Source organism: Pyrgilauda ruficollis, unplaced genomic scaffold (genome assembly GCF_017590135.1).
Source record: "Pyrgilauda ruficollis isolate IOZ18807 unplaced genomic scaffold, ASM1759013v1 scaffold17, whole genome shotgun sequence".
NCBI lineage: Eukaryota > Metazoa > Chordata > Aves > Passeriformes > Passeridae > Pyrgilauda > Pyrgilauda ruficollis.
This window is the reverse complement of record NW_024515875.1, coordinates 9,093,333-9,107,069: the sequence shown is the minus strand read 5'-3', so window position 1 is coordinate 9,107,069 and position 13,737 is coordinate 9,093,333. Positions and strand designations below refer to the sequence as shown.

The 13,737-nt window shown below is 46.7% G+C and overlaps 1 protein-coding gene across 1 annotated transcript in view; it reads left to right on the top strand.

Moving 5' to 3' along the window:
* The window catches only part of FSTL1 (follistatin like 1), a 52,359-nt gene extending 40,692 nt beyond the window's left edge, over positions 1-11,667 (top strand). Inside the window, exons 6-11 of the mRNA XM_041463982.1 lie at positions 1,391-1,521; positions 4,469-4,587; positions 5,333-5,445; positions 6,245-6,355; positions 8,074-8,171; positions 8,447-11,667. Coding sequence (XP_041319916.1) covers positions 1,391-1,521; positions 4,469-4,587; positions 5,333-5,445; positions 6,245-6,355; positions 8,074-8,171; positions 8,447-8,491 — 617 coding nt within the window. The 3' untranslated portion in view covers positions 8,492-11,667. The remainder of the gene's footprint in view (positions 1-1,390; positions 1,522-4,468; positions 4,588-5,332; positions 5,446-6,244; positions 6,356-8,073; positions 8,172-8,446) is intronic.
* The last annotated feature ends 2,070 nt before the right edge of the window (positions 11,668-13,737 follow it).

The window sequence follows — 13,737 nt, the reverse complement described above, 5'->3', positions numbered from 1 at the left end:
AGTCTGAGTTGATAAATCAGCTGAAATGTGATTGCCCAGCTCTTTACTCTTGGGTAACCTTTCAGAGCTCATACATCTCCTGGGCTTTTCACTGTGCTGGAATGTCTCAGGGGCTCAGCATAGAGAAGGTGCAATGAAATCCAGTTTGCCCCCAGGGACTCAAACTGTGCTCATCACTCAGACTGAGGGATGGAGCACTCTTTTAAAGGGAAACTTTGCTTTAGGAGTGATGAACCAATGGGTGCAGAGGCAGAGAGGAGGTACAGCTGAACTGCCTACACCATCAGCCAACAAGATGATCTTGAGTCTCTTCTAAACTAAATTATTCTATGATTACCTAAGTTATAAGTCTCTTTGATTCCCTGTGCTTGGTTTCTCCCCTTATGTATTGCCATGTGTACTTAACACTGGATTTTAGGGCCATGGCTTGTCATCAGGAGAGCCTTTTTCCTATTCATGACCTCTAAGTACTGGAGCTGTATAATCATCAACTTTAACTTCCTAGGACAGATGAGAGCAAAGCCTCATACAAACTGAAGAGGAAGGACCATGTCAGAGCATGTCCACCATCCTAAAGCAGTTTTAAAGAAGTACAAAATTAAATATGCAGAATCCCTACAGAGCTGAATTTTTTTCATCTCCATCTGGTTGTGATAGTAGTCACTGGATTCAGAAGATCCTTAGTGTGTGTAAGTGACAGGAATGCACACTGATTACTGGGCAGGTGTGACAATTCCCAGCTAGGCTTTCAGTTTTGTTTCTAAATGCACGGTTTGTACTAGCACACAAAGTGATAATTGCCCTGGAGAAACCTGTGACACTGGCAAGCACTGTGAGTGAACAAGCCCAACCTGACCCCCTCTCATTTCCAGTCAGAGTGGACAAACCAGGGCTTTGAAGAAACAGTATTTCCTGAGATAATAGGCCCTAAAATTCAAGGCTTAGAGACAGAGTGGTAGAAAGGCTTGCTCAGTCTAGTCTTCCCCCTTGCAGAGGATGGAGGTTTTGGTATTTTAAAGTTGACAGCTGAATGACAATTCTGCGCAGTGTCAGGAAGCCTGGGGACATTGTCAGTTACCTTCTCCCTCAGTCTGGGACTCTTCACACCAAGATGAGTCAGCTCCGGATTGTTCTTCCACAAGCTTCAGGAATGGGAAGGAAGAGCTTTGGCAGGAGTGTTGTTTTCCAGCCGTGCCACATGGTGTCACCAACAGCCCATCCACTATTCAGCACATGATGGCAGTGATGTAACTCCAAGGACTGGACCGAGGGGCGCAAGCTGCCATCACGGCGAGCTAGCTGGCTTTTATTTCCTCTCTTTGTGATCTCCCTGCCAGCTTGACTTCTCTCACTCTTGTTTTTCCTTCTACTGCACTGTCTCCCATCACAGTTGTCTGCTACCAGTCGGACAGGGACGAGCTTCGTCGCCGGGTCATCCAGTGGCTGGAAGCTGAGATTATCCCAGATGGGTGGTTCTCCAAGGGCAGTAACTACAGTGAAATCCTGGACAAATATTTCAAGGCAAGTAGAGCAGCACCTGCCTCAAAGCCCAGACAACATTTCTTGCCTTGTCACTTCATAACAGCTGCTGTTCCCCCAGCTGAGAGGCTCCAGTGCGTGATGTGCCTGTCGAGCTGGGGACCAGAGGGATCTGATAAGTCCTACAGCCTGATGTGTTATGGGCTGCCTGCAGCAGCCACTGACACAGCTTGTGACAACCAGATGTGGAACATCTCTGACTCCTGGTGTCTGACCTGCCCTGGGGAAAAGGAGGAGGGCAAAGCCACACGAGGCTGTAGCAGAGTAGAGCACTAATCTCAGGGGCAAAAAGCCAGAGGAAAAGAGGTGAAAGTGCTGGAAATGCAGGAAGCTGTGGCAGGGGCTGCTGATCTTTTGGTCTAGGTAGTCCCAAGGCCATGCTGAGATGGGTGTAAGGGACACTTGGGGACTTCAAGGAATATGTCCCAGTTGTGGCTGAGAGCTGGCAGTTCCCTAGTACTCTGCAGAGTGAAAGGAGCCACTTGAGTCTTGGGCCTTGCAATAATCCCTGTCAGTCTGTCCCTCAGCCCATCTGCACCCCCTTCTGTAACCAGCAGATCCCAAGCTTCTCCCATGCTCCTGCCACATGCACTGCTGTGTCCCTCCCCCTCATGCCTGGCTCCTGACAGAGACTTTAAAGCATTCAGGATGGAGCTGGAGGAGCAGGTGGGGAAGAGGGGAGAACGTTTAAATCATGAGCTGTTGACAGCCAGAGATTAATGGTGCCTGACAGGAGTTAGCACTGCAAGCAAATTTGCCATGGCAATGGCAGCCCCTGGTGAGACAGAGGAGCTGGTCCCCTCTCTACACAGAGCATCCTCACATTTGCAGCCTTTAATGCTGCTCTGTGGAAATCCACTGCCCTGGGTGCTCCTGTCAGTGCCTGCCAGCGCCCAAAAGTGGCAATGTCCCGTGTCAGTCCCTCTCCCTGCAAATGTGCTGTCCCCAGCCACTTTTGCAGGGTCTCCCCAGGTCATGGACTTTGCTGAAATGCATGAGCCAGCCACAGGCTTGTTCCAGTGTCACCGCACAAGCCGTTCACACCCACTGTCCCCACGCCTGTCAGCGTGCTGGTGATATCCTGAGGCTGCAGCTCAGAGGCAGGCAGCCTCACGTTCTCTACTGTCCCACTTTTTCTGGAGCACTGATCCCAGCCACTGGGTGAGAGTTCTTATGGAAAAGAAATACTTCTGCATGTACCAAAGGGAGAATTTCCATGGCCAAGGTCGACAGTGTGAGGTTCAGTAAGGACAAGTGTCGGGTCCTGCATTTGGGTCACAACAATCCAGGCAGAACTACAGGCTGGTGATAGAGTAGCTGCCAAGGAGGTGGTGGAGTCACCATCCCTGGAAGGGTTCAAGAAACAACTGGATGTGGCACTTGCTGCTGTGGTTTAGTTGATAAAGTGGTGTTCAATCAGAGGTTGGATTCAATGATCTTGGAGGTCTTTTTCAACCTTAATGATTCTGTAATTCTCTATCAGGTGGTAATCCACCTTTTCAACTGCCTTATTCTTACAGCTTTGAAACATTTTTAAAGCAGAATTCAGAGTTTGGAACAACTTGGGACAAATCAAGGCAAAGCAAACTAAATGGTTTCAAACACACAGAAATTTTTGTCAGCAACGAGTGTCTGCTATTACTGGAGGAATTTTGTCATGCCAGGCTCTTCATGCCCTGCATTCCTGCAAATGGCCTGATTCCTGTCCTGCATGTAGGAAACACTGGAGGCATAATTCAAACAAAGCTTTTCCCTTTTCTCCTTGATGGGGAGGTTTGTAGATGTGGCATTAAGCTATTTCCCTCCTGGAAGCCTGACTTGTGGGGCTCACTGGGATGTGCTTTGTTCATCAGGCAGGTCATGATCTTGAAGGACATTATTTCAAGAGGAGCAAGAGCAGTAGCATGAAGCTGCTCCATTTTGGAGAATCTCTGTGGGAATGCCTTTAATATAGACCGTAACTTTGAAAGGCAAGAAGACTCACTTAGCAGTCTGGATTATTAAGAGAACTGCAGTCATTTTCACAATAAAAAGCAGGACAAGAAGCTTCAAAGTCTAGTGGAAGTTGACATGTGGAGCAGTTACACAGGATTATTTCCCGAGCCCTAGATGTTTCTCCTGAAACACATAGAGGTAACAACAGGCAGTGTCTATTCCAGCATTCCTGAGAGCACTGCACAAGGAGCCACAGCAACCTGCCCCAATCACACAGCAAAAATAAGGTGGCAGCAGTCCATGTGCAGGATTAATTTTCCACTCCCAGCAATGCAGCTGTCTCTGAGGGGGCACAGCAGTTCCTGCTGAGTGCCCAGCACTGCGGTGTCACATCTCCAAACAGGAAAGCAAAATGCAATTATTTCTTTGGGAGTACAGCCAGGATTTTGGGGCTAAAAACGCTGCTCTACAGTGCCAGGAGTCTTGTCAGGACCTTAAGAAGTTGATGGTGAGGTGTTGTGCTATTGCATTAAATTTTTACCTTGGTATCAGCAGAAAATTGCTTCCTGTGATTTTTCCCTTTTGTCACTGTCAGAGTCCAGGCACAGCTTTGAATTTACACATATTGGAAAGCTGACACCTCCTTGAATGCAGCTGGTCTGCTTTAAGGCAGGAGGTATATAAGAAAACTAAGAGCTGGCTGAAACAAACAGAATAAATAGGGTTAGAGCCATAAATCAAGCAGCAGGAGGTGAATGAGAGGCAGTGTAGCTTATCTGTGAGAGCAAGGCTAGGATCATTTCTCTCTTATTCTGAGGCTAATGTGGATATGTTGCTGCTTTTCTCTGAGCCTCTTTCTTTGTGAAAAACAGTGATAATGGATCTTGTCTCACTAAAGTTTCAAAATGCTATGTGCATATGGAAGAGGAAGAAGGAAGGGGTACTTTGGACTGATAAATGAGAGCCTTTCATATCTTCCTATCTTCCCCTACAGAGCTTTGATGATGGTGATTCTCGCTTGGACTCCACTGAATTCCTGAAGTTTGTGGAGCAGAATGAGACTGCCATCAACATCACCACCTACATGGACCAGGAGACCAACAAGTTGCTCAGGTGAGCAGTGGACAAGATGCCAGAGGGAGGGCCAGGGGGACAAATGTGGTAGAATGGAATATGGAAATTCACTCATGGTAAATATCAGCTAGGGCTTGCACTGGCAGAGTTAACTGTATGAAGTGGCTTCCAACTTAAATAGGTGTGAACACCACAAGAGGAGCAGTCCTATCTCTACCCTTCATGTTAGGCACGTATTCCAACCCTCTTTTGCCCTAAATTTAGCACTTGTGCAGCCAGACAGGAGTTGGGTAACAGAAGATTTGTCATCTTCTTTCTATTTCCTAATAAATTAGCTTGCCTGGGAACTACCCTCACCTTTTGCCTAATAGCTACATCCAGTGCAAGGAAGATGGTGGAAAAACACTGTTCATATGCAGCCTATAGTTTGAGAGGTTTCCCTCTTTCTTTGTCTACCACTGTGTGAAAATAGGCTGCTTGTGCTTATGCTGTGCTTGCATCTGTTCCTATGTGACAGCATGTGGATGTCAACAAATGTGGATGTCCCATTCCTGCTGTTCTGAATATCCCCCACTGCCCAGCTCATTGCCAGACGGAGAGTATTTTGTGACTGTTTTTCTTTTCTCTGTATCCCATGAGGTTTCCTTAGAGAAGCCACTTCTGCCAGATATCTTGGAGTCTCCCTAGTTATTACTGTATTTACTCACCTGCACTCTGAAGACAGTAGAGCAGGGACTGGCCTAGCACAGCCCTGTGCAGAAAAAGCCTCTGTATTTCCTTTCAGGGGACTCTGCGTAGATGCCCTCATCGAGCTGTCAGATGAAAATGCTGACTGGAAGCTCAGCTTCAATGAATTTCTCAAGTGCCTCAGCCCATCCTTCAACCCACCAGAGAAAAGTAGGAACTCCTCACTTATCTTGGGGAACGAGAGGGATCGTGGGAAGGGAGGAAAGAAAAGAGATCAGCTTCAGGCCAGACATCGGGTGCTGTAACTCCACGGCCAGATATAATTTTAATATATGCCTGCCTCTCATTCAACAGCACCCTTTGTCCCTGCATTGTTGAAAGTACTGCTTTTACTGTTCCAGAGCTCCTGCAGCTCTTGTGATAAGAAAGGTTTGCATTTTGGAAGCAAGGACGTAGGTTGAATGGGTATGGTATGCTTGTAAGGTCAAGGCATGTATTTAACAGTGCAGAGGTCAGTCATGTGAGGAGTTCATGGCTGGATAACTTAGGAAAGTCAGACCAGACCAAAGTCCTGCTATGCTCTGCCTTTCACACAAAGAGCCTCCCTGATGAGCATCTCAAAGTTCACTATCCTTCCAAACCATTTCCCCAACTTTTCCCCACCTGGATCAGAATAACCCAAGCTTTCATTTCAGGGGTTTTTTTCTTTGTGTAACAGATAAGGAAATTCAAACAAATCCAACACTGAGATTTCATTTGGAATTGAGAAATAGAAATATGGTCTTCTGAGGAAGAAAAATAAAGGGTTTGATTTTCCCAAATTATATTTTGGCTGATTTCATTTGCCAAATTCAGCATGAATATTTTAGTCGTGAGGAAACTTCTGGTGGTTGCGGGAAGGAAGGCTTCCCCTTAAACCTCATCTTCTCTCTCAAGGCATCTCCAAAGTATGTTGTCTTTAGCCTGCTCGCTCTCTCACAAGCACTGCCCTTGTTTTGTGCCTCTTCAGGGTGTGCCCTGGAAGATGAGACCTATGAGGATGGAGCAGAGACCCAGGTGGAGTGCAACCGCTGCGTCTGTGCCTGTGGGAACTGGGTGTGCACCGCAATGACGTGCGAGGGTCTGTATGCTCTCCAGAAAATTACTGTGTTTGGGTTTGGGCAAAAGGAATTCTCACTCTGTGTCTTCCCAAAGGCACCGGCTATCCAGGGTTCTTCTCTCTCCAGCTTTTCCTCAGCTTCTCCGTGGGTGGTTTCTGCATAACCCTCACTTGTTCCGTGTTAGTCAAACCCAAGCTGGTACTGATGCAGAGGTCAGAAAATGTGTAACTGGGCTCGGGGCAATGCTGGGGTTTGTAGTTTGGATTTGGTGTCATGAAAATTCAGCACTAAATCTTCCAAACTAGAGCTACTCTGTATCCAGCTGGTGCAGACCAAATAGGTCACTGCTGCGACTGTACTTGTAGGTGTGAGCAAGTCAGCTTTCCTGTGTATGTGTCCATATCCTCACTGTATCTGTGTTTATGGAATTTGTAAAACAGGATCTGGGATCCTGTCTCGATCAAGAGGGGATATAGGAACCTTCATCCAATGCCAAGAAAGCACTTTAGCTTCTTGCCACAAAAACTGTAAAATAATGCTGATGAAGGGAGGTGGTGCTATAGTAAGGGAGGGTTGTTTGTTCCTCCTTTGGAAGGCCCTTAAACTTGCACAGCCAGGGTACAATTGTGAGAGGTCATGGTGCAGTTGTGAACAACAGCTCTCTGTTTAACTTTCTCACACATAGTTCAGGGCCAGTGGAATGCCACCTTTTCCCTGTGTTGGCAAATGTATGGGTCCTTCCCAAGGAGCCATATCCATCTTCCCAGCATAGTGCTGCATTTCTCTGGCCTTCTTCCCTAGAAAGCCAGCCCTTCCTGCATTTTTATATCCTTCTTCCCTGGAAACCAGGCCCTTGCAGGAGCTTTGTTTGAGAGCTGTGTGGGACCTGCCAGGAGTACACTGTTTCAGATCTATAGTCAGTAGCTTGGGCAGAGTAGGAGGAGAGGGAAAGGGCAGCAGTGTGTACAGAGCTTTTCATGTTTATCTGATCTTCTGTAGCAGAGGCTTCAGGATCACCTCAGCTCAAACTTAGCTGTAGCAGCAGGAACTCACCTGAGAAAAGACAACTGTAGTATTAATAGAACTGTCAGAGGAGCTGTGTGTAGGTGTCATAGATTAAGCAACAGAATGAGAGACTCTTTTTGTTGCCTCCCCAGAAACAACCTTCAAAGTTGCTATGCAACACCTGTTCTTGCTGCCTACTTTCTTCCCTGCATCCATGACAGAAGCATGCAATGGGATAACGATTCCTTGACTTTCTGCCCATGTCAGAGCAGCAGAGCAGTTAGAGGCTATTGTTAGAGGAATAATGAAACAGAAGAATCAGATCAAATGCATCAGCAAGTTACATCTTCATTGAGCAAAATTACCTCTTCATTAGATATCAGTTATTGTACTTAAGTAGCACTGAGCTTCCATTTATTCCCTACAAGAGGCCAAGATGTTTGAGCTAATTATAGGTGTTTCTTTTCAATAATATGCAGCCTCTTATATGTGGCTTTATTATCAGTCACGTGGAAGGGAGAGACAGGGACAAACTGCACACCCAAGTTGTGAAGTCCCAGGCAGCCACAGGACTGTTCTCTTTCTAAGAAGCCAACCCATACCATCCTCCAGCAAAGGCTTCCTAAGCTTGAGGGGTGCTGTGGCTGACCTGCCTCCCTTTGTTCTTCATGGTTCAGCATCTGAAATTTGCATCCCCTATTTATGAAACACTAAACTCCATTTCTGCTTCCAGGGAGGAATGAGAAGGTGCCTGCTCAGAGACACCGACCTGATCAAGATTTGACTGAGGAGGAGATGGCCAGATACGTTCAGGAACTGCAGAAGCATCAGGTTAGCATGAAGCTGGGAAGGTGTGCTTGCACAAAGCCTCCCCTTGCCAGATGGGTTCCTTCTGTTTCTGTCACTAGGAGACTTCTAGAAGAAGTAGAAGGGGGCAAGAGTTAGAAGGAGGAGCAGAGTAAATCTCTTGCCTGTGGGGACAAATACAGGTGTGGGGCTTTCAGATACAAGCCAGTGTTGCACTGCCTGTGGATGGACCAAAGACTTCAGAGCGCTACAATTCCTGTGTCAGCGCAGAGCTTCACTTCTATGCTCTCTTTCCCTAGGAGACGGCTGAGAAGACCAAGAGAATGAACACCAAGGAGATGTAAGGGGCCTCCACAGCGGAGGAGCCCAGGAGGATGGGCCCAACCTGCCACCCTGTCCTCCAGTGCTGATCTCAGTATGCACAAGTGTCTGCTACAGTTGCCCAGTCACAGATATTTACATGTATAGCGATGGGTTATTTGTTTTGTAATACACAAAGAATGGGGCCAGGAAAGGGGAGCAGAGCCCACCTGTTCAGGGAGCTTCATTGCTGGGACCTTGGAAGGCTGGGAGGGACTTAGAGCAGCCTCTGGGGCCCTTTCCCAGAGCAGACAGCTGCTCCCTCCAAGAGCTAACAGGGATTTCTTGTTCCTCTGGATCTGGGGAAAGGATGGAGGTCAATGCTGGATAGAAAAGGGGGTCTTCAGTCAATACAGTTGTCAACACCACCCTTGGCTGCAGAAATACAGGCCTGGCAGTTTTGTGGCCAAACACGTGTGCTGCAGGGCATCACTATCCACGGACCTTACCCTTTGCTTCAAGCTCCTCAAAGCTGGTCAGCCTGGTGTGACACCTGGGAGTCATGGTGCCATGCTGCTGGCATGAGTCCAGCACATTCCTCCTTGCTTTCCACCAGACTGTCCCCAGCAGTTCCTCCAGTACATTGTGGGCTCCAACAAAACATGGTTCCTTTTGACCTCATCTCACTCTTACTCTCCCTGCCCCCTCCTTAGAGGTGCTATCGTATTTTTTTCTTATCACATTCACATGCTGACTCCCCAGTTTTTTTTTGTTTCGGGTTTTTTATTATTTTATTTCCTATGGTAGTGATTCGCTTTTGTATGTTTTGTAGCTCTAGATCTTTCAAGAAAACCCAGCATGTGGGTTTTTGTTGTTGACAGTGCTGTAATGCCCATGCACAGTTTGTATTGCACTGCGCTCAGCTGCCACAAACACCACAGGCGAATTGTGAGCCTTGCACTACAGGGTATTTCCCAGCTGGGGGATAGCAGTGTCCCTCCTGGGAAGAAGAGACAGGGTTGGATGTAATTAGTTTCACCAGACACAGATTGCCACTGCAGCTCTCTAGCTCTCACTCTCGTAGCTAGCATTGACCATGTGCTTAAAGTCTGCTCGTGCCTCTCTAAATTGCTCAAAGCACTCTAGAGACAGAGGGACCAGGCAGTCCCATTAGTACAGTATCTTAAAAAGCTTAACTATGTAGAAAACTGTTTAGTTGTGCTGTTGGCATCATCTTGGGCTTTTCATCTTCCTCTGGGGTGAGGCAGCAGCATTATTTGATTCCAGGTATGAGTTTGGAGTCAGGACTGGAAGCCTCATTACTGACACATTTCTTAATGTCATTGATCAGACCACCTTTGACAACTCTCACATTCCTTCATGGGTCAGTTTCATCCCACACGTTTCTCAGAGCATTGGTCCTGGATGTAAATGAAATGCTCTTTTGTTGATAGTCACCTCTGTAGCCTGAAGCCCAGCTGATTTTCTTATGCTGTTGTCAAATGTACTTCATGCACACCTGAACATCCACGTTCCCTTCATGCCTGTGCTGTGCTTCCCAAGCAGTTGCATGTATCCTGATCGACTGCTTGTGACTTCCGTCTTTCTGTTTGTGAGCAACTTCAGCAGTTGTTGCTGTGTATCTTGCAATCCCTATTGCTCACTCAAGCAAAATTCCACTTGCATCTGAAAAAGCATGTCTGGTTTGAGTGAAGATCAGCAGGACATTAGTCCCAACCTTCCCCTTCTTACACAGTGCTTTCCTTGGAGAGGAGGAATGAGCTGGTACCTAGAAGTATAGGAAAAGAAGAAAGCTTGGTCCTTCCTGTGCTCTTTCCCATGAGCCAGATGTGTTAAAGGCTGTCTGTTCTTTGAGCTGTTTTCCTGATGTGAAGCCAGAGGATTTCCATTGACTTTGGCATAGTGCCACTTTTCCATTGACAGCTATAATGTACCCTGGCATTGAGGTTTTGGCATCATAAATACAGAAGGAGACTGGGTTTTTTTTTTTCTCGTGAGGACCTGGATTTGAGCAGCTGTCACCTGTGAACGTGAGAGGAATGAGTCCATATGAGCTGAGGGTAATGTGGACAATGCTACACTGGGACAGAGTCATTGTTTGTGTTCTGGTGGCACTGGAAGAAGTGGTTGGTGAAATAGGAGCACCCATTAGACAGAGTTGCTCCTTCTCAAGAGTATGAGTGAAAGGGCTTCATGTGCTGGATCTGGAGTCACAGGAACATTGTTAATAAATGTTTTGCTTTATTCCAGCCCTGTTCTAAAAGGTAGTTAGTGTCTCCCAGATCACTTCCTTCCAGCTTGGGTTGTTAAAGTGCCTTACAGAAAACAACAGCTTGCCTTAAAGGCTTTCCCTGGACAGGGATAACATCTTGTTCAGTCAGGAATATCTCCCAACTGTGAAAACCAGAGCACGTGCAGGAAGGGAAGGCGAATGCACGGCCTCAGGGCTTCTGTAGGCTGCACTGTGATGTGTTCTCTGTCCCCTCCTGCCCGCTGTGGCTGTGCAGCCGTGTGGATGGGGGTGGCTGCTGGGGCAGCCGGAGACCGCCAGACGTGTGCTGGCAGCTGAGGTTTACAGAGCTTGCTCTTGCACTGAAGGCGGAGGGATGGGCTGCGGTCTCCGGCAAGCGGAGCTCTCCGAGAAGCCATACAACAGATCCCAGGGTAGCCTAGGGCAGCAGGCTGGGAGTGCAGCAACAGTGTCTCTGGAAAGGGCTGCTGCCTGTGGAGTCTCTTCCTCCTTGTGCCCCCACAAAGGGACGTGGTGGAAAGCAGGACCCGTTCTAAGGGCAGCAGCTCTCAAAAAGGACCAAAACATCTCGGCTCCCTGCACAGAGGGGAAGGGCAGCCCAGACTGAGCAATGCTCAGGTTTCCGCAGGCTGGTCAGTCACTAACTCCTGCAGGGTGACCTGGCTGCTGGGGAAGGAAGTGCTGAATTTCAGCCATTGCCCTCTGGGATGATTGCTGTACAGACTACAAGGGGCAGGGAAGGTGTTTTGTTTTGTTTTTCCCAAAAAACCAAATTTAAGCAACAAACAAAAAAGTCCCACTCCTCCCTCTATATTCCCTCCTGTACGTGTGTGAAATTTATCAGTATTCTGTAGGTTTCCTTAGTGCACTTATTTTACTTGATTTTGTAATTTTTTTGAAGCAGGGGGGTTTGGATATTACTGCCAAATAAATGAAAAAAAATTCTAAAAATAACACTTGTTTGGTTTATTTTTCACAAGCCACACAACTTGTTTTAAAAAAAAAATCATCTGTCTTTGCACATTCATACACAGATCTCAGTGTGTTGGACAAATGTAAGATGTGACTGTTTCTGTTTTACAGCTGGGGAATCAGGTGGAAAGAACCCATAGGCAAGTAAAAACAATACCTAAAGGCCTTGAAAATGTGACCGAATGGTGAAAGAGCCTTCAATGGTGTTGCATGGCAGGAGGAAATGCCCTACTGTTCATCTCCCCTTGAAGTGTAATGCCACTGCTGTGAGTGCTTCTGTGCAATAATGGCCTGACAGAAGAGAAAGCTGCCTTGCTTTGTTCCACTTGGTGTGCTCCTTCCAAAACTGTTCAAAAAAGAAAACCAAACAACTCACAAACATTGGCTCTTCCATGATATTTTTCACACCAAATGGCCTCTTTAGCACATACCAGCTGCTGTACATGCAATCTTTTCTGTGGCATTCCCTGCCCATTCACTGCTCAACTGCAAAGTGAGGCTGTTTTATTACTGCAATTTCTACTGTGAGGATTTCTCAGGATTTTAAGAAGAAATGAATGGAAGCAGCAGCCACAAATTTAGCTAGGTGAAACTACAAATATTTTGCCTTGTGTTCCATGCACATTTACTGAAGCAAAGTGGTTTTGAGGTGGGAGAGAGGAAAAGCAAAAATTCTGTTGCGCGCTGCTTGTAGAGGCCTGGGAAAAGCTCTGACCTGTTTATGGAGTTGTGCACATCTGAGTATTAAATTACTGCACTATAGTTACATATCCTTAATCACAATTCTCCAGTGCTGTTAAGCTTCAGGTTGAGAAATAGGCTATTTAAGTCATAGATCAAGAGACTGAACTGGATTTGTAAGGTATTTATTAACTTGAGTTCTGAAGACAGGAGCAGACTGATCTATAATAAGACTCAGTTCCTGAACCATGTCACAGGACACACCTTGAGGAGAGCCAGGCTTAAAGCACTACAAAACACAAGAGCAAGATCCAGATGACCTTACTGCTGTGCTTACGTAAACTCTCCTAAAACTGTCCTGGAACAGCACAATGTTTGTAAAGTGGGAAAAATCATGTTGATAAGAAGTTAACGATACTGGTGAAGTGTCTGTTCTGTAGCTATCTCTGAGTTCACATCAGGGCTTATACTTGTGAATCCACAGACTCTTGGAAAACAAATGAAACAAGTCCAATGGAAACTGACCTGTTCATTCCTACGCACTGTGGCACACTTTCTTGAAGGCTGGGCATAGCCCTGACAACTTCCTCATCTCAGCAACAGGAGCTGTCATGTCAAAATATTTGTGGTGATAAAATCCAGAGTTCATAAGAGCACCAAAGGAAGGACAAGTGGACTATGGGTTCCGTCCATAGTGTTCTGGACACCTTTGAAATCAGCATTGTTGCTACTTCACAAGTTTTAAACTCTTGGCTGGTACCTGCAAACTGTGATTTTGTGTTTCTTTCAGTCTAAGATGACAGAGACTTTTGTGTACATGAAGTGTTTTGAGTAGGTGGGAGATTGCTATTCCCTTCTTTTTGGCCGCTCTGTCATCACAAGGAAGCAAGTCTGCTTCTTAAGCCTGGACAAAAAGCCAAGGCAAAAGTTCTCTTGGGTTGTGAATCTTCTCATTGTTATCACACATGGCTGCTGCTTCTTCTTCTGATTACTGACTACACTGATGTTACCCTGCGCTCAAAGAGCAATGAACTGAAATCACAGATCCTGACTTGCCTGTTTGCGTATGTATGGTACAACAGGGGTCAGCTCCATTGGATCAGTGACACAACGGGGGTCAGCTCCATTGGATCAGTGACACAACAGGGGTCAGCTCCATTGGATCAGTGACACAACGGGCGTCAGTTCAGTGTGGATCAGTGACACAACAGGGGTCAGCTCCATTGGATCAGTGACACAACGGGGGTCAGCTCCATTGGATCAGTGACACAACGGGGGTCAGCTCCATTGGATCAGTGACCAGTGTCAGGCCGCTTCGCCTGGCAGACCTGTGTGTGTTATGGATTAACTCCTGCCAATGCCCCG